Consider the following 18,719-nt stretch of genomic DNA (forward strand, 5'->3'; position numbering starts at 1 on the left):
CCCTCCAAAAAAAAAAACAAAAAAAAACCATGTGTGCTGAAATTACAGTGTGTGAGGCGGCATTGTGGGAAGCCCTCCCTCTGAAGTGCTGCATTTGCCCTTCTTGTCCCTCCTTATCTTTTTCTCATTCTGCCACTCTTTTGGATGGGTTCGGGTTGGGCTTATTTTGATGTTCATTAAACTGTCAAACAGCCGCCCATGTTAATTTGCATCTAGAGTTACAGTGGCTATAGTTCAGATTGAGGTTAACAAGGTATTAATGCAGTCCAAAAATAAGATTGGCCTTTTTGTATTGATTAGTTTTTATTTGTGGGCCTTTGCAAATTACATTCATAAACTCTTTGTGTTTGTGTGTTCTATGGTATGTTTTGAACACAACAACTCATAAATAAACAAAAGACATAATTAATATCCATCGCTCTGTCCAGTATATTACCAGCTTATCACACTGAGGCATGCAAAAATGCAATTGTACTACTCTTTGACGTAAGACTTTGGTCTGATGTCAGTGATAGAGTCATTTAAATGTGGTCTAACATTTCCCGTGACCTTTCAAATAAATGCTAATGTTTGACTACTATCACTCATGGACAACACAGTAGTATTTCATCCTATGCACATTTGAGATTTGAATGCCCGATGTCTGGCAGGTCTTTCCCAAAGAATATTTTTTCCCTAAAGACACAGCAGTTTGTTTGCAATAAATAGAAGAGAAACTTGGTAGTTATCATGAGTAGTGATTGCTGCAAAGGAAAGACTGCAGTGAAACAGATTTTGTGATAAATTGGTAATGCATAAAGATTACATCACAAAAATTGACAGCAGGGTTGTTTATAGCAGCAAAGACATGGGTAAAATATATAAATGAAAGGAGGATATTGCTGCTTGTAGGTAAAGCTACTTAAATCAGAAAGCAGCCCCATCATCTTGGTTTGCAGCTCCAGGTTAAGTGATGGCGCCACCCTCACAGCGACCGTGCTACTAACCAGCTGTAATGACACACTCCATCAGTTTGGCTGTGCCTGCGCGGGGCTAGCTTGGTTAACAGTCGGCCGAAGTGCAGCATGAGAGCGCCTGTGTGTGTGCCGGCTATTAAAGCACTTGAGAATCAGAGACGAAAGGACTCGCACTGCTAATGGATGTGTCTATTGATGTTCCCATTTAGCAGCACACTGTAAACGATAGGGCAATGATTGTGTTGAGGACGGAAGGAGGTGGAGGAGGAGTGGAGAGCGGTTTGGCTAGGCGATGATAATGACAAGGAAGGTTATTATTTGGCGCCCTGCGGAGTCTCTCTCTGCTTTGTGTATATGTGTGTGTGTGTGTGTGTGTGTGTGTGTGTGTGTTTGTGTGAGAGAGAGGCACTCTTCCTCCATCTCTCTCACTCCTGTCGCTCTCCCAGCCTATTGGCTATTATTCACTTCTCGCTTTTTCTCCCCACTCTGCTCCTCTCTCATGACATTACTCACTGCTGCTAGTCTACATCAATTGTGGTTGTCTTTCCTACACATCCACCTCTATTTCTGTTTTCACAACCGCCATCCCATTTTTTTTTGTCTAAATGCACAGTGTGATAGTAGATGAATTAGCAGAAAGAAAAGGAAGTCAAAGACAGAATAATGCACCAGCAGCAGCAAAATAGTTTCTTGTTATAAAATTTTTAGGATAGCAGGTTGCCCTTGAAATATTGATTTACCCACTAGTAGATATTTTCTCTCAGCTGTGTGTGTGTGTGTGTGTGTGTGTGTGTGTGTGTGTGTCCTGTCAGTTCCAATCAGCGTGTGTGTGATGATTATGAATACAGGCAGCCTGCCTGCAGGTTTGGCAGGAGACCACCTCCAGCTGGACTCAGACCCCTCCTCAAGTGTGTCTGTGTGTGTTTGCGTGAGCATGGTTGTAGACGTCAGCCTGTATCTGTCAGTGCTCTGACAACCAACCTAAGGATGAAATAACGAAAAATAACACAGGAGGAGGGAACCCGGTTTCAGCATCGGGAGGGAATTCAACCCTTTCCTCTACTTTTTGAGATGTAAAGACCCTGTACAGATTGAAACATATAGAAATTAAATGTGTGAAACAAGTATTGCTAGTTTTGATAAATTCTGGCAAGTACTGTAATCATCCCCATTTTTTTCTAATCCAGCTTGTCAGCGCGTGTATGTGTGTGTGTGTCTGTGTATTTTCTTGTTGACTGCATATTGTTTGCTAGAAGATTGATTGTGTTTAAATTTGTAAATATCTGGCCATTGTGGTAAAAGTCTAAATTCTATCATTCTGTGTGTATGTGTCTGTAATCGCAGGGCAGCTGATAAAGTGGGAGACGCCATTCCAGCTGTGAGGCGACGGAAGAAGTCAACACACACACTCACACAAACACACACACACAGAAACACAGAGCCGGAGGCGCGCGAGCAGGTGAGCATTAAGTCAGGCAGCTAAACAGATCACGTTGCGGTATGATATCTGCAGACAGGCAGACAGAGGAGGCTGGTCTGTACCTGCAGGCAGAGAGCAACAACTCACAGCACCCGCGCCAGGAATGTCCTCCCCCTCCTGAGAGACAGAGCGAGCGACTGAAGGTGGGAGAAAGACAGAAACTGGGGTTTCCACTGTGAGGTGTGTGTGTGTGTGCGTGTGTGTGTTTATGCAAACCACATTTTAAAGCCTGAACACAAACTGTCTGCTGAAATTTCTTTTTCTGATCTGAATAGCTTCAGTGTCACAAAATATTTTAACTCTTGACATCAAGCAGATGTTTTTGGCATTGATTAAAATACTAAATGTTTGACATTTGTGTCACTTAAAATTTGAATTGTGACTACCCAGCTTTTCCCATATAAAGTGCATTAAAAACTTTTTTGCTTTTAAAGAACTTTAAATCTGAAAAACAAAAGAGGATGTGGATATTATATGTAGTGAGTTTTATAACCACATTTAAGGTTTTTTTTTTTTTTTTAATCTTTTTTCTTTTTCAGTTATTATTTTATGAAACAAACCTTGTTTCACAGATGAGAAAAAATGCTCTTACGCCACATTTTTTAAGCCCAACATTCCTCCTTTACCTCAGGCGATGAAAGGACATTTGACATTAAAAAAAAAAGATCAGCACTTTCACACGCTACTGTGATATCAAGTGCAGATGGTTCTTTTATTTTGGAGTAACTCGATCACCTCCTGTATGATGTCTTTCTGGAATTACGATGGTGTTATGACAGGGTCCTCAGCACTAATTGTGAAACTTTGACAGTATCTGTTACGCAAACTTGTTCTGCTAGTTTTCTGTTGTTAGCGCTCCTCAGAGCAGCTTTGACATTTTTAGATTTTATAGCTTTCTGTCATTCACATGCTGCTCAGCATGTGTGGCCTTTATCTGTGGTATCCTGTATCACATTCATACTAATTCCCATTTGGGAGATGACCGCTACACTTGTGGTCTCCTAGTGTTGGCCACCGAGTAGCTTCTCTGAACCAACTGTGGGTTATGTTGTTGCTTAAGAGTTGCAGGAGTTATGAAATAAGGGCTTTCAGTTCACTTCTGCATGGATCCAGCAATTCACTGCCTCTTAAAGTCACCAACTTCTTCTCCTCTCTGTAATCTACTCTTGTCCTTGAATTGAAGTTGTTTCACTCATTAGGAAGATCAACCATGTTCTGTGATCAACATTATTCCCTGGCTGAGGTTTTGTTCTTGTCTTTTTCAAAGCTTTTTATATTTAGCTTGAAAAACGCCTCCTGAAATTTTTACAAGTCACATCTCTCCCCACCACATCCACTTATCTAAAAATGATTCAGTGGTTAAATGTCAGAGCTGTCCGTGCCATTAAGGCCAGCATGTTTGAAGGAAGGACACCCTTGTCTGCCCTCTCCCTCCTCCCTTCTTATTCCTCTTGCTCTCCCCTTTCTTCCTCCTCTCTCCCCCCAAGCTCTCTCACCCCCTCCACCCACCCCAGTCTGGTTTGAGGGCTGATGTGCAGACCTTGTCATTCAGATTAGGGCAACATTGTCAGCTCAGGGCCCTGCTCTCTCTAGTTGCGTGTCCTGGATCTTTCTTCCTACTGTCACCCTCGTCCTGCGGCCAGAGAAGACCTTATAAAGCAGCATTCCTTCTCATCCACTTCTGTCAATTCCAACACTGTCACTCAAATCACGGTTCGGGAGAGTATAGAGAGGCTGAGTTAGCGGTGTCCCTCGCAGCAAGGACTGTGCTTTTTGGTCTGAGCTTGCGAGACGTATCAGCAGCAAACAAACTGTTTTTCTTTTCTTTTCTTTTTTTTTACTTGGTTGAAGTATTTTTAGTTATGATGTAGTTTTTGCTCACAACTGACAAGCTTTTCAGAAGAATACATTAACTGAGATGCACAGGAAATGACAGCAGAAACAGCTCTTGTGATCTAAAGGAGAGAAGAGAGGCGGCACATTCTCTGCTGTCAGGCTTGTGGTAGAAAACTTTTAAAAAATCTTCAATTATTACTACTTAGTGTGTTGCTCCTTTATAGTAAAGACTGGACACAGTGTTATTTTAACTCTGTTTTCTGTGTGAAAAAAGTATTAGGCGGTAGATGAGATATCCACCACATCGTCTTAGTCAGTCCTTATCCTGTCCAGTAAAAGTGTCCCAACACCATATTTATCATCTGACCACATCTTGACTCACTGCCACAGCTTTGTCACATCGTATCTAATGCTACAGCAGCTCTGTGGCATTTTATTTTTGTGCTTCTCACAAACTCTGCACTTTTTTTTTTTTTTTCCATGATGAGCAGCTCTGATTAAACACTGCGTAATAAAATCTTTCATGCAAGCTGCTGGACAGTTTCTTTACTGGTATTAGCGCGAGAAGAAAACCATAGAAAAACACCCAGTCTTCAGCCACAGTGACACATCATAGTGAAAACAACAGATGCTATTGATCTGGGTGAGTTGACGGTTTCATACCCAGTGTCTTCCTCAGCTTCCACCTTGCATGAAGCCCTCAAGGCATGCTAGTGTCTCTCTAGAGGCTGCACCACGATGCTTCAATACAGCCTATGATGACTGGCTGCAGCCTCCGCCCAGGTGCTTGTGTTTACTAAAACCCACTATGAGTCATGAGTTTCAAGATGACTTCCCTCTTCTAACTGTTACTTATAGTGAAATAAAATTTGTTCCCATACATTAAGAATGTCTTTAGTGTCATAATGACCGTGTGTCATTTGGCGACAATCAAATGTTGCCTTTGCCAGGATTTAAGAAGAAGTAGGGCACAGCCAGCTCTGCTACTTTTTAGCTGCGGTAGTGGAGAGCAGAGGAGGCGGCAGTTTAATAATTAATTGCATTTGATGTATATCTTATCATGTTTGTTCCTTGATATAAATGCTTTTCTGTCTCTTATCCTCAGGTACAGTGTGTAAATGGCCGACACTTGGTGCAAAGAATGTAGGGAAAAAGCAGTGTGATGTATGCATGTATATGTAGCAGCAGGTTTTGTTCATGTTTAAAGCTGAATGAAAGACCTCCAGTACAAATAGATATGGTATTATTGTTCCCTTCTTTAAGTCTATAGATATAGATGTAGATGTGCCAAAATGGAGAGCATGGTAAAACACTCATGATTCTTTTAGTGTGCTCCGTGCTCAGAGAATGAAAAAAGGGGGATTTAGCATGAAGGGAGAGAGTTAGAAGCCTCTCCGCCCACACTTAAGACTCACTGCCTCTGCATCTTTAAGCAGACTGTCATCTCTGGTCACCATCAGGTCTGTGCTCGCCCCAGTGAACATTCAACGCTGTCGGTGAGTTTGAGCTAAATTGAAAAAACCATCGACCGTTGATTGTACCCTGTGGCCAGGCTTTGTCACTCTGCGTCTCAGAAAAGAAGAGAAAAGAAGTCAGACACGTGCAGAAACCTGCACACAGGCATGGCAAATGACTCCTTGACCAATCACATGAAGAGCGCTGCGTCCCTCCTCCACAAAACAAACAAGTAAAAAACTACTTCCAGCTTCCAAACCACAGCAAAGGTCACAATCAACATTCATTGCTGTCGGTGGGTTTAACTGTGTGGAAGAGCTCACTGAACGATGAATGCAACTGTGTCCCAGATTTCATCCAACCGTCACAAGGAATAGCATCACGATATGCTGATGATGGCATTATTTATTTCTCCGCCAGCACACACCCACCCCCAACCCCAACCCCTTCGCCTCCCACCAAACACAGGCGCACACTGGCGGTGTGAATTGACAGGCAGTTCAGATTGCATCTCGATCACGCCAGCTGGGGCGGAGGGGTCCGAGTCTGGCTACAGCAGCAGGAGGAAGAAGAATAAAGATGCAAGAGATAGTTAGGGAAAAAAAATGACCTTTAAAGAAAAATATACCAAGAATGTATGGCTCGCCTTGCATCTAAGGTTTGATAAATGATTTAGTTGTTGTAAATAATACATGAAAAAAAAAAATGTGTTGAATTATGAACAGATGCATGCTAAAATGATTGACCTTTTTGGAATAAAAAGGATTTAGTCATTAAAATTATGTATTTTTTTCACCACAAGGTAGACCACCAAAAGATGTAGATGTAAATATATTAAATTGGTTTAATTACTGTTGAAATCAGTTTGGTGGAACAAGAACTTGAATATCTTGAATGTGGTGTGGAACAAAGCTATTTATATTATGTGTTAAAATATGTACCTGCTTTTCATTCATGTTTTATATGTTTTTCTGTAGGACAAAACATTAAAGAACCATGAAACTCTACAACTTTACTGTGTATTCCTGATTGTTATAATACCGTATGCCATTTGATCTGGTGTAGTTTATCGAATAAATTGCCACAAGTTCTGCCCTCAGTGATATGGTAGGTATTTTTTCATTTGATCGTTCTTCTTTGGTTAGAGGAGATGTGAAAGTGATTACAGTCATGGCCCTTTCCTTTACACATTCAGAAGAGTAAACCTATCTGCATTAGATTTTTCCTATTGATTAAAGCATCACACCACTGATGTGATGCATATTTAAATACAGCAAACATTTAGTATTACTACTAATTATTAGCTACTTTATTTAAACATCTCTCATCTTTGGTTTGTGCTTTTGAATCATACAAGATTTCAATAATATTAGAACAACCATTCAAATTTTACTGAAGTATTTGTTGTCTTGTATGCTATTTACAAATATTCTTTACACTCACAATGTTTTAACATAACTGGGGGATAAAGTAATAGGCCTATATAAATATACTGTAAATTACTAAAATAATTACTGAAAGTTGTCTTAGATATTTTTTTCTGCAGGAAATATGTACACTCTATAGAAATGTGTTTTTGATTCAACAGATTAGTCACCAATTCTCACACACAACATAAAAACAACAGTACAGTTATAACATAAATGCACGCGCACAGCCCCAACAAGCCGTTTGAACAGTCAGCACAGTTCAAATCAAAACAACTTGCAGCACATGATGATAACCTTTACAAGAAGCTGACTTTCTCACTCTTAATCTTGCCTGTTCACACTGTCGGAATTCACACAGAGCTCAGTTTAACCAGGGCTACTATGAAAGGACATTCCAATTCTCCATCATTTTATTTTGCATAAAATTTTTATTTCAATTCAAATGTAAGAGGAGGGATGTAATGTTAGTGTAAAATTAATATAAAATAGTTTTACTCCAAAACAAGTTAAAACCAGCTGCTTATCCAGCATGCTTAATTCAGAACACATTTGGTAAAATACAATTTTAGACATCTTGTAATTTCACTAAATTAGGTTTTAATTCTTTGTATTTTTAATGAGCAGAATATATTTTGCAAAGTCTGCACTTTGTCCCCTTTTGTGTAAGTGTGTGTGTGTGTGTGTGTTTCTGCTAAGCTCATTGTTTTGTTTTTTTCCACTGAATGAGACAATTACAAGTAATTAAAACAAGACAGTAAATGCTAAAAGTGTGCTGCTAAAACACCAATAGATAACTGACTGCTGTTTGAGTATGAAGCTTGTTTGTGAGATATGCTGTTCTACCTTGGAAAAAGTCTGCAGGAAAGTACCCAAACAGTATTGTGAAGTGAAGAGTGCTGCTACTGCTTGACCAGCAAAAAAGAAGAACATTATTGGTGAAACTGGAAAACCCCCTTTTTTTCACATGGTCTTTTAGTTTCAGCCACATAACGGTCATAACTGTAATTTTTATGCTTTCAAAACAGCCCTGCATTACATTAAATGTACAGTATCACCAATATTTATTCTGTACATTTTCAGGACAGTTATCTTAAAAGAGTACATATTGTGACATTTGTGCATGAAAAACCAATTATACAGATGAGATATCTAGCTTTGCTCAGTGAGGTAATTTAATGTCAGTTAAGTCACAGAGGCTCAGTGCTGACATAAGACACGCACAAGGACATTTATGTTGTTTACGGTATAAACCACAATTATGTTTGTAAAAAAATATCGGCTAACCATTACCAAGAAGCTAAAGCTCTATGAAACTGAATGAGTCATGATAACAGTAACTGGATGCCATCATGCCTAAATTAGATGTGCATCTTTGAACAAGAAGAGAAACTTGTTCTTGCAAAGCAATTACAAGCACAGTATTAACACGTAAAATGTTTTTTTTTTTTTTTTTGTAGGATTGAGGCAACTGAAGCCCTTGTTGGCAAAATGGTAAACATCAAAATAAACCTAAACTTGTGAAAATAAATTACATCAACATTCCTGTTAAATAGGGGTGTTAAACATACAAAGAATCTATAGGTTTCCATGAAATAACTGCTCCCAGCACTGACACCAAACACTAATTTTAATTGATTATAGTGATTAGAAGCTTTATACTGATTACTACTTCTAGACTTGGGAGAAAAGTTAATGACCTCCTTTGTCCACTAGAGGGACATCAAGGAACAGAACATTAAAAGGCCAAAGAGACATCCAGTTCAGGTTTATGTCCTCTGTATTTTTTTTCACATGACTGCAAGTAAGGGGGGAAAACATAGCAACAGCAAAAGTAAATGATCATAATGAAAAAAGAGCATTGCATTTAATTAATCCAGAAATGACATGTATCGTTTATACAAGTTATAGATGCACACAGATCACAATGAAGAGGCTTTATAACTATGAAAATCTGAAAAAAGTTGTCTACGCACTTAATAAGTATACTATAAAAATGGCTTTGAAGTTTAATTAATAGAGATAATTATCTCCAATCAATTATTTTCATTAGTTAATTCAAAAGATCAGGTTTTACTCCTCTCTATGATGGTCTCATGCCAACCTGGGAGGTGAGAATGTAAAAAAATATATATTTATAAATACAAATTTCTGCTTGAAATGGCTAATCTTAAAGCCTTTTGTGCAGCTTCCCTTTAAGTGGCCATGTGTTTTACCCTGAGGATACAATGAATGGTTTTGAATGAATTGGTTAAAATTGGATGTAACTTTCATGGACAAATCTGATTTGATTTGAACGGTCAACAAAAAAGATTGTGACATCTGCAACCCCAGTGTGAATATCCTACACTGGTCACAGCATGTGAAATATCACAAACTAGTACTGCCACTAACTTGAACATATTAACATTTTAAGCACTTATGTACTACTGACAAACTCTACTGTCCTGTTTCTACAAAACATGTCTAAAAACTGTACACATGCAAACACTAATTACTGTTGGACATTATCACATCATCGACTTCCCTGCTATACATTTTTTAACAATAACAAAATGGCACAGTAAATGAAATGGAAATCCAGGCATGTAAACAAATTATATTTCTTTTAAACAAACATTAAGTTTCTAAAACTCTACACTTCATTGTTGTTTCATTCATGAAACCTATCATACTAAGGACCAATAACTGGCCTTTATAACACTACAAAAGTAATGTGATTAGCTACCAGGCCTCCTTTGTAAATACCTCTCACCCAGCCTCTTTGGAAAATATTTTCAGACATTATGTTTTGACTTTTTTATGTGTAACATTGCACCAGTTACTTTGATTATACTGCCTAAGATATTTGAATTTGGTTGTGGATCAATCTGAAAAAGTAATTATTACTACAGCAGTTGAGAATTAAAGCGTCCCACTGAGAAAAATGTTTTTGGAAAACAACTTTGTTGTCTTTGTTAGTCATGACTCATAAAGACCTGCTTTATGCGCAATTATAATGCTCCATCTTAAGTTTTTTGTGGAATCATTACTTGTTGTGTCATCTGAGAAAATGCATCTCCAATCCACATATACATACAAAATGAAATTAGTGCAGAACAGAAATCAGGCAGCTTTGACATTTACAGGATGTCTACAGATATGAACAAGTTCAATTTAATGCTTAGACATTTGAGACATTTTCAGCACTTTTAATGACCAACTGCCACCCTGAGTGACACATTTACTAAAAGCACAGATTTTAAAAGGACCCAAACAAGCAAGATGATCTTCACTACAGAGTTCAAAAGATGCTAATATTACAAAGGATGTCACATGTGTGACAAAATGTACTTTGCTGAGGTTGGGAGTGATCAGAGTTCATTTGTAGCAGAAAGACAATTACCTCACCCCACCTTTGAGTGCAACATTGTTCAACCAAGAGCTGCTTTATAATTTGAACAAGTGATATTTCCCCTTCTGTGCATTGGTCGTTTGCTGCTATTCAAACCTCTTTCCAGTGGGGGTCGCTACTGTCTGATATCTGCTGGTCTGAGCTGTCTCTCACCCTCAGCCAGGAAGATCTGCATGGCCCGGTAGAGCAGATGGATGCCCAGCTCCCGTTTTTGCCTCATCTGCCAATTGGACACCACGCCATAGAAATCCCCTCGCTTCTGATTAGTGAGCATCTTCAAACCTGGAAAGTGATTGGAGAAGTAAGTTGGTTAATGAAAGGCTGGAACAAGAACAACGTTGTCTGTGTTTGTTTTTTCAATTGTGTTTATTTGTGGCTCACCTCATCACAAACATGAAAAAACACTCCACTAGTACAATAAGTATAGTCATCATGAAACTTCTCTGGAAAAGATAACAGCAATGCCTAACATGGTACATTATCAAAATGCTGGTAGACTGAAACTGTAGGTTATCAAAATTAACATCTTATAAGCTTAATAAAATAAGCTGCCTAGTGTATTAATCAGATTGCATGTGCTTATGTGTCCTAAAAACAGTGAAAAGGGACACTGAAATTGTGATTTTAGCAACAGTCAGAACTTGCACATTTCAAAAACAAAACAAGACAAATAGAGCTATATATGTCACGTGATATGTAAAATCACATTTCAAGAACATGCTTAACACAGACTGTCAATCAGATATAAGATAATGTGTTGCATATGTCAACTTTTTGATCATTCTAATGACTGCATTTATGACAATAGACAAGCAACAAACCAAGCATGCTTTCCTGATTATGGCCCAAAGTATCAATAACAAAAGCTACCTGTTGTTTGAGTAGACTGTCACACATGGATTTAACCAATAAAAATTCTGTAATGACCCCACTTTGTCTCCTTTAGACGTCCCTTATGTTGCTCCTAACAACCACATCGGTCTCCTGCATCTTCTTTATTTAATTGCTCCAATAATTTTTCAACTGAGATAGATTAAGGTAGAATTAAGTTTAGAGATACAGCCTCTTTTGACAGCCAGTCATTAAGTCCCTCTACTTATGTCATATTATATATTTAATATGTGAGCAATAATTATCTGAAAATTATAATAAAATAAGCTTTGACAGGGTGATTTAAGAGCCTGACAAACAGCAGCTGAGACGTTCCCCAGTGGATTATATCAACGTTTGCCACTTCATAGAGATAACTGGTGATGAGTTTCACCCTGCTTGTACTCACCCATGGCCTCCACCATGCAGGCCTCTCTTGTGTAAGCCTCCACTGGAATGACGTTCTGGAAGCAGTGCAGAGAGATGACGCCCTGCCCGGCGTTCCACACATTAAGGATGTGCTGCACTTTGGGGCACAATTTCTGTCACACAGAAGAAAAAGGTCAATGTTTTATCTAAATATTTTATATCTCATTCATTTTAAATTCATTTTAATTAAATAAGACTGATCGGTGTATGCTGCCCTACCTTGGAGGTTTTGTCGCCTCTGTAGTACTCTAAAGCTTCATACAGGTGACTGTAGGGACGGGAGCGTTTTCCTTTGCCCACATAAAATACAGAGTGGATAAATGTCTGGAAACACTCCTGTGGAGTCATGGTGTGACTACGGAATGGGAGGTTTTTCGTCACTCTGACAGAGAAGAAAGACAAAGAGCCGTTTAATTATGTCTTCAATTATAGTTCAATATTACAGGGCTATGGGTAGTTAAAACTCAAGCTCAAAAATCAATAAAATCAGCCAATTAACCGGTTTTGCTAGATCAGTTTTAGTTTGGTAGCCTAATCTGTAGAAGTGTGTTAAAACACATGTCGCTGCTGAGACACTGTTGCCAATTCAGCTAGTATTTTGCTTGTTTGTTTCAGTGTTTTGATCCTCGTGGTGAAGTCCCAAGGAATTCAATGACAAATCAACATGACTGGTACTTCATTGTCTAAATGAAATAGGTCTAATGATTGCTTCTCACTCACTCCAATATTCATAGCGTCCCCTTCTAGATACAAACAGTGGATTGTAGAAATCATTTTCATGCAAAATAGGGCTGGCAACAAGAAAGCAAAGGACAACACCAAAGTAAGATGAGAGACAGCAGACCTGGGGTCGAGCAGAAGGTAGTTGAAGCTGGACTTGATGATGCCCTCCCTCCACTTCCTGTTTTGATCTGGTTGGTCAAACTGCTGGCACAAGGCCTGCTCGTCTGCCTGACAATCAGGCAGCTTGAAGGTCTGCAGGGCCTGACGCAATTCTGCACTGTAACCTAAATCTGCAGGAATTAAAAAAAAAAAAAAAGAACAAATGAAAACGGCTGTTTAAGTGACAGTGATGATAAGCTAATGATATGAAGTGTATAAATATGCCTCATTCATTCAGCGGCTCTAATCTAATCTAACCACAAAGCGACTGAATCCCCCAAACAGTTTTAATACACATAATGTGTTTAATTTTCCATTTTAATTTACTTCTTTCTAAAAGTATTTTTCATGGTACATATTTCACTACTTCGGGACTAACATTTAGTTAAATAGAAACATATTATGTTTATCTTCTCACACACTCCTCATCTCACCAAAAAACTGCTCACAACCCAAACCACAAATTCAGGAATAATACAGCCAAAGTTGGTAAATGGTAATCAAGTAATGGTTGGTAAACAGTAATTAAGAACTTTAAATAAAGAGTATGATTGTCACCTGATTGCGGCTGGTCTATTTGCTTCTGGTGATGCGGTGATTGTGAGTTTGACTCCTGCAACAGGCGCCACAGCCTTCGCATGTAGGTGGGCCTGGTGCGGCTGCTGATAGGACCTGGACTCTCCCCCAGCTCCACTAACCTCAATCTCAGCTCCTTGTCAGTTATCCCTTTTGTCTCTGGCAACAAACTGCCCTCACCCTCATCATGTTTCTCTTTCTGTAATAACATCTGGGGCTTCTGGTTCTCCTTGCCTCTGTTGCTCATCATGTCAGTCTGCATGGAGTGCCAGTCATAAAGGATGGTGTCCTCACTGCTGGCGGTGCTCATGCTGGAGCTGAGTGAGCTGTTAGCTGTAGGCGGGACATGGATCTCAATCAACTTGTGGCCCTGTTCTGTGTCAGTGTAGAGGTACTCCACTGGTTCGTCCAGATCCTGAATGAGCGGACGCCCTCCAGGTGTGTAAGACAGGTTAGCCAGGTGCTGTGGCCGGCGGCAGCTCGACAGCCTGCTCATGCTGTACCTGGGTGTGCATCCTGTGCCTGGGGTGCACGGAAGGTCAGAGTCTTCCCTGGACCTCCTTGGGGAAAAATAGCTGGAGCTGGATGAAGATGACACAGAGTCTGGCTGAGAGCTACATTCCTCAGTGATCCAGACTTCCTCGTTTTTTAAGCTGTCCACTCTGTCCTCAACAGGGGCATCAATTACATCTCCCTTTGTTGTTGCCTCATCTGTACTTGTCAGATCATCTGTCATAAAATCCCTACCTTCATCAAGATCCCTCTCTTGGCCTTGCATAGCAAGTACTATCTCTGCAAGGTTTCTTTCATAAGCATCCATTGAATAGTCCTCGTTTTTCTCCAATACAACTGTATCAGATAAAGTCTGTGATTCAGTCTCACTGCCGGTTACGCTGTTGGAGAGGATGAAGGTATCTGCTTGGCTATTGCTTACACTTGAACCAGCTCTCAGGGTGCTGGACTGTGTGCCTTGGCAATCTGCAGGCACTGAGTCTCCTCCTGCGCTGCTCCCTGAATAGGATGATGTATAATTAGGTGCATGTGGTGAACTGTAATAGTCTTCACTTCTCTGAGACCTGGGTGTCTGGCGGCGTGTTCGAACTGGTGTAGGTAGGGTCTCCTCAAACAGAGAAGACGTGGCAAGGAGGCTGTCAGGCGTTCTGCTTGTTCTCAGGGAGCAACGACTCAACCTTGAGCGAGTCCTGCCAGTTACATATGGACTGGGTGTGAATGGAAGGTCAGCTATTTCCTCTAATACCTCACCTGCATCGTCAGATTTGGTGTGTGATGTTAGTTTTGTAGCCAACTTGTCATCATCATCTTTGCTTGTAGTATCCACAACAGCTCCACTACAAGCAAATGCATCATTGTTTGAGTGTTTTATTTCATCCAAGGTCAGTTTATCAAGGATACCTGGTAAATGCTCTATAGTTTCAAATTTTGAACCTATCTGGGGTTGAACAGGTGTGAGATTTCCATCTCGCCTTGTCAATTCAGAAACAGAGTCAGTAGAAATCTCAAAGTTTTTGTCAGACTTAGCCCCAAAAGAACCCTCCTTTTGTAAAACCTGTCTGGGGTGTAAGGAAGCATCCAGAGCACTGGTGTAATGGTCACTCTCACAGCTACTGTAATGACTACTAGTGGTCCCACTGCTACCGCTGCCCCCACATGAACGTGCTGGCTGTTCAGGTAACTTCACCTGCATCTCTTTTACATTTCCCCCCTCCTGTTCATCATCACTCTCTTCCACATTACAACGACTGATGACTGTTTTCTCCATGTCCTCTTCTGTGCTTGCGCTGCTCTCCCTGCAGAAAACATAAACGTGGTCCGGCGATGTGACGTCAATGCCCTGCTTGTGTAAAACAGTGGCCATGCGTTCTGAATGCAGGAAGTCAGAGTACTCAGAAAGGTCAAAGGACAAGTCGCTGGTGCACTGGCTGCCATCAACAGCAGGCTGCTGCTTGGGAAACTCAGGACTAAAAACAGGGAAATATTCATCTACATCACAGAAGCTCACACTCTTGCGGCTCGCTCGCCTGGAGGCAAATGCTGGAAGTGTGTCTCTTCTAGAGGGAGAGATTCTGCCATCAGCAGTAGCAGCATGTTCATTTGCTTTTGACGTGAACACACCATCATCAATAAATAAATCATCCTCCTTAAGAACTGGCATTGGAGCTACAAGTCCCATTGCAGACATGCGAGTGCTTGATAATATGGATGGACCTTCAGATGCCCAATGTACAGAGGAATTGTTCCAGTCCTGGCTCTGATGCCTCTTAGTGTCCATATTACAAAGTCTGTTATATGATATTCCTCTGCAACTTGGCCTCCCATTAATGTCAGACAAGTTTAAAAATGATGAGCGCCGTGTGCTGCTCAACGGAGCTTCGCCAAAGTCACTTATCATAGATGAGCGGGAACTGAAGCTGTAGTCCGAATCAGGATAACTGGACATGTCCATTTGGTCTGAATAAACAGCTGTGAAGAAAAAAAGGGGAAATAAATTAATAGAGTTCCTACAAAAGTGAAGAATTACCAAAATATAACTACAACACATCTGATCTCATATTTATGCACTGCCAAACAGTTTGGCAGATGATCAGCCTTGTGTTTTTTTTTTTTCATTTGACTGGAAAAAGTTTTGAAATAAATTAGTTACTCATGGAAGGTTTTGACAAAGTATTTTCTGCCTTGGTTCCCAACATTATTTAAGATACATACAACATCCAAAATTAGTACTTACACATAGGTTTTAAGTTAAAAATTCTGAGGATTTAAACAAGTTGGCAGTTTCAGTGGTTTGAAAACAATTAAATAACAGTGGTATTAATATGATATGACAATCTGCTGGCAACCAAGTACAATATTAAACACCTGACTTGATAAATATTACTGTAATTTATCCCGGTACAATTTCTAACACCACAGCTTAAGTAAGATTTAAGTATGTTTTCCAGTTATAGAAATAATACAAGTTGGACAATAAAAAGTTGTATACAAGTGTGATTTTTAAGGATGAATGACTTAAATAATCCCTGAAAGGACAAAAAACGTTATAGAAGACTATCTTACAGTATTGGAATTGAGGCAAGTCGTCCTCCTCTGTGTCCACGGAGCTGGCCTGGTACTCCTGAAGGAGCAGGGCACATTTTCTATTCTCCTCTTGCTCTGCAAGCTGCCCTGGTGTATTCCCTTCCTGCATGGATGAAGGAGACAACAGGCATAAACCAAATTGAATCTGGCATTAGGAGAATTTGTAATCATTGACACAAGAACAAGCAAATTTCCAGTTATTTTTTAAACCAATTTTTTCATTTTCTTTCTCCTGAAACTTAGCCCATGCAGTGCCCCTTATGTAAAATTATTTATGATACTAAAATTAATTCTTACCTTATCTTTAATGTTTGGGTCCCCTCCATTCATCAAGAGCATTTTCAGATTTTGATAACATCCCCATAGTGCAGCAACATGCAGAGGAGTCAGGCCCTCTGATGACCTGGAAGAAATACAAGTAAAAATACAACTTTGCAAAACAATACGTTATCATTATGCTCAGAGAATTTCACTAGTTTTTTGTGTCTATATTTGAACATATTTCCTAATGGAAGATGATACTGGAGACAGCATAATGCCGCCACTGTAGGCTTATATATAATGCAGATGTGTGTGTGGAAGATTGCTCAAAAATCTGTATGACCTTTATTTACACTCACAGATACAGCATTTGTTGAACAGATCTAAGGAAAAGTAATTTTAAAGAAGTGGTTTCTGTAGTAGTGAAGACTGTGAAGAAGAAAATTATCAATGACATAGTGACTTTTCATCTCAGTTTTCTGTAACCATACCTGATATTAGGGTCCGCTCCATATTGCAGCAACATTTTCAAGCAGCGTGTGTTCTTCTCAGTCTCTTTGCCAACAGCCAAGTGTATGGCAGCCACTCCTTTACTAGCCACAAAGTCAGGACGTGCACCTTGTGAGAGAAGCAGCTGCACAGATCTGCCAAGGAAAAGCAAACAGTACTCTTTGTTGCTGTATTGCAAGCAAGGGTGTGGCGTTCCATAAAATGTTGCAGGCCAAAATAGCAGAATCATTAACACGATAATTCTATATGCACATAGCAGTTTACTGAATATCTAGTATTTTTGAGACTGTCAGGAATGGTAGCTGGCATTTTTAAGGGTCTGTTTGTGTCACTGTGATCTCCTTTAACAAAGCAGTTTCTATATAGTTTATAACTTCACCATGATCTCTGGATTTTAATCATTTTCCATATAATATAGTTTTGGTGTGTTTTCAGTTGCACCAGAAATTCAAAAAGCTTTTAACTTTACTGTTTGTCTTTATAATTGTAAATGACACCAGTATGAATAACTGAAAAGAATTGTGTGTTGTTACTATATATATACTACTATCATCGTTTAACATATCTGCACCTCCTGTAGTCACTGCACCACTGGAATTACTGGCCTCACCAGGTTGATGCTGTATGGTTATTATTATCAAGTCTCAGTGTTTAGCTGTACCGAACCATTGCAAAACAATGCGTCAGTCTACACACTACAGCTTCAACGATGATCAACAGGAACACACTTTAGAGTCAAGGCTTAAATTACTTAAATACTTGCATGTTGTAAATAATTTGGAATTGCAGATGATCGTGTAATTATCGATCCTGGCGTCGCCTCTTTTTCAACAGAAGACATGTCTGGGCAAAACAAAGAGAGAGGGGGCAGAGCATCACCTGGGTTCTCCATCGTTCACAGCTTTGCACAGTTGACTTTCCAGCCGCTTCGTCTTTCGATCCATGTTCAAAGCTCTCCGTTTATAAATGATCTATAACTGTGTATCGGCATTTTCCGGTTTAGCCCACAGCCTAAATCCGTGCAGCGAGCTATCGGTAACTTTTAATCGTGGCTAATGTTAGCTTACCTAGCTAATAGCGACTGAGAAGCTGCCAAAACCTACTAACTCCTCGAACACATCGAACTTCATTTTTCTATACAGCTAACCGACACTTAACTATAAAATTATTACTTCTGCCTCGAGCCATATTGTTTTCAAACTCTAAAAACATTCGCTAATTGTTTATCCACGTAAACTGCGTGACTGTTTGGGTTAAACTTCCCTCCAAACACACGACTCCTCCTCGTTTACAGCAAGCAGATGGACGTCCCGCCCACCAACGTCTCTGATTGGACGGTCATTTCATTTTCACCAATCAGGTTACTTGAAAAGGAGGCGCAGTTTTAATTGATACGCTTGTCAGAGTCAGTATCCGCATCACTCTGGTACGTCTTTCATTCACTAAAACCGTAAAAACTATGCTTGTTTTAGTCACTCACGCTGTTGTAGCTTTTAAGAGAGCCATACTTTGGCATTAAATGATTAGAGATATTCAGTACTTTATGT

General features: G+C 39.8%; 1 protein-coding gene and 1 long non-coding RNA gene across 2 annotated transcripts in view; one reads left to right on the forward strand and one right to left on the reverse strand.

Annotated features, from left to right (window-relative positions):
- The window catches only part of LOC111652425 (uncharacterized), a 29,200-nt gene extending 23,692 nt beyond the window's left edge, over positions 1–5,508 (forward strand). The window contains exon 4 of the long non-coding RNA XR_002760593.2: positions 2,301–5,508. This is a non-coding gene — a long non-coding RNA (uncharacterized LOC111652425). The remainder of the gene's footprint in view (positions 1–2,300) is intronic.
- Positions 5,509–8,201: 2,693 nt separating this feature from the next.
- LOC111652432 (uncharacterized) lies at positions 8,202–18,425 on the reverse strand. Its single transcript, XM_023402695.2, has 9 exons — positions 18,052–18,425; positions 17,154–17,306; positions 16,699–16,804; positions 16,381–16,504; positions 13,288–15,786; positions 12,692–12,860; positions 12,067–12,229; positions 11,828–11,960; positions 8,202–10,830 (listed from the first exon to the last, which is right to left on the reverse strand). Exons 1-9 carry the CDS (start codon positions 18,114–18,116, stop codon positions 10,664–10,666), a joined length of 3,579 nt encoding a protein of 1,192 aa, XP_023258463.1. The 5' UTR covers positions 18,117–18,425; the 3' UTR covers positions 8,202–10,663.
- Positions 18,426–18,719: the final 294 nt, after the last annotated feature.

Source organism: Seriola lalandi, unplaced genomic scaffold, assembly GCF_002814215.2.
Source record: "Seriola lalandi dorsalis isolate HSWRI2012SDOR001 ecotype SW California unplaced genomic scaffold, Sedor1 jcf7180002053979, whole genome shotgun sequence".
Taxonomy (NCBI): Eukaryota; Metazoa; Chordata; class Actinopteri; order Carangiformes; family Carangidae; genus Seriola; species Seriola lalandi.

Bases quoted from the DNA above. Each gene is read 5' to 3' on its own strand.
- LOC111652432 (XM_023402695.2), bottom strand. From the start codon at position 18,116: ATGGATCGAAAGACGAAGCGGCTGGAAAGTCAACTGTGCAAAGCTGTG. The intron at 12,861-13,287 runs GTGACAATCATA...TAATTCCTGCAG, and splicing joins AATAGACCAGCCGCAATCAG to ATTTAGGTTACAGTGCAGAA. The intron at 12,230-12,691 runs GTCTGCTGTCTC...CTTCTCTGTCAG, and splicing joins TACCTTCTGCTCGACCCCAG to AGTGACGAAAAACCTCCCAT.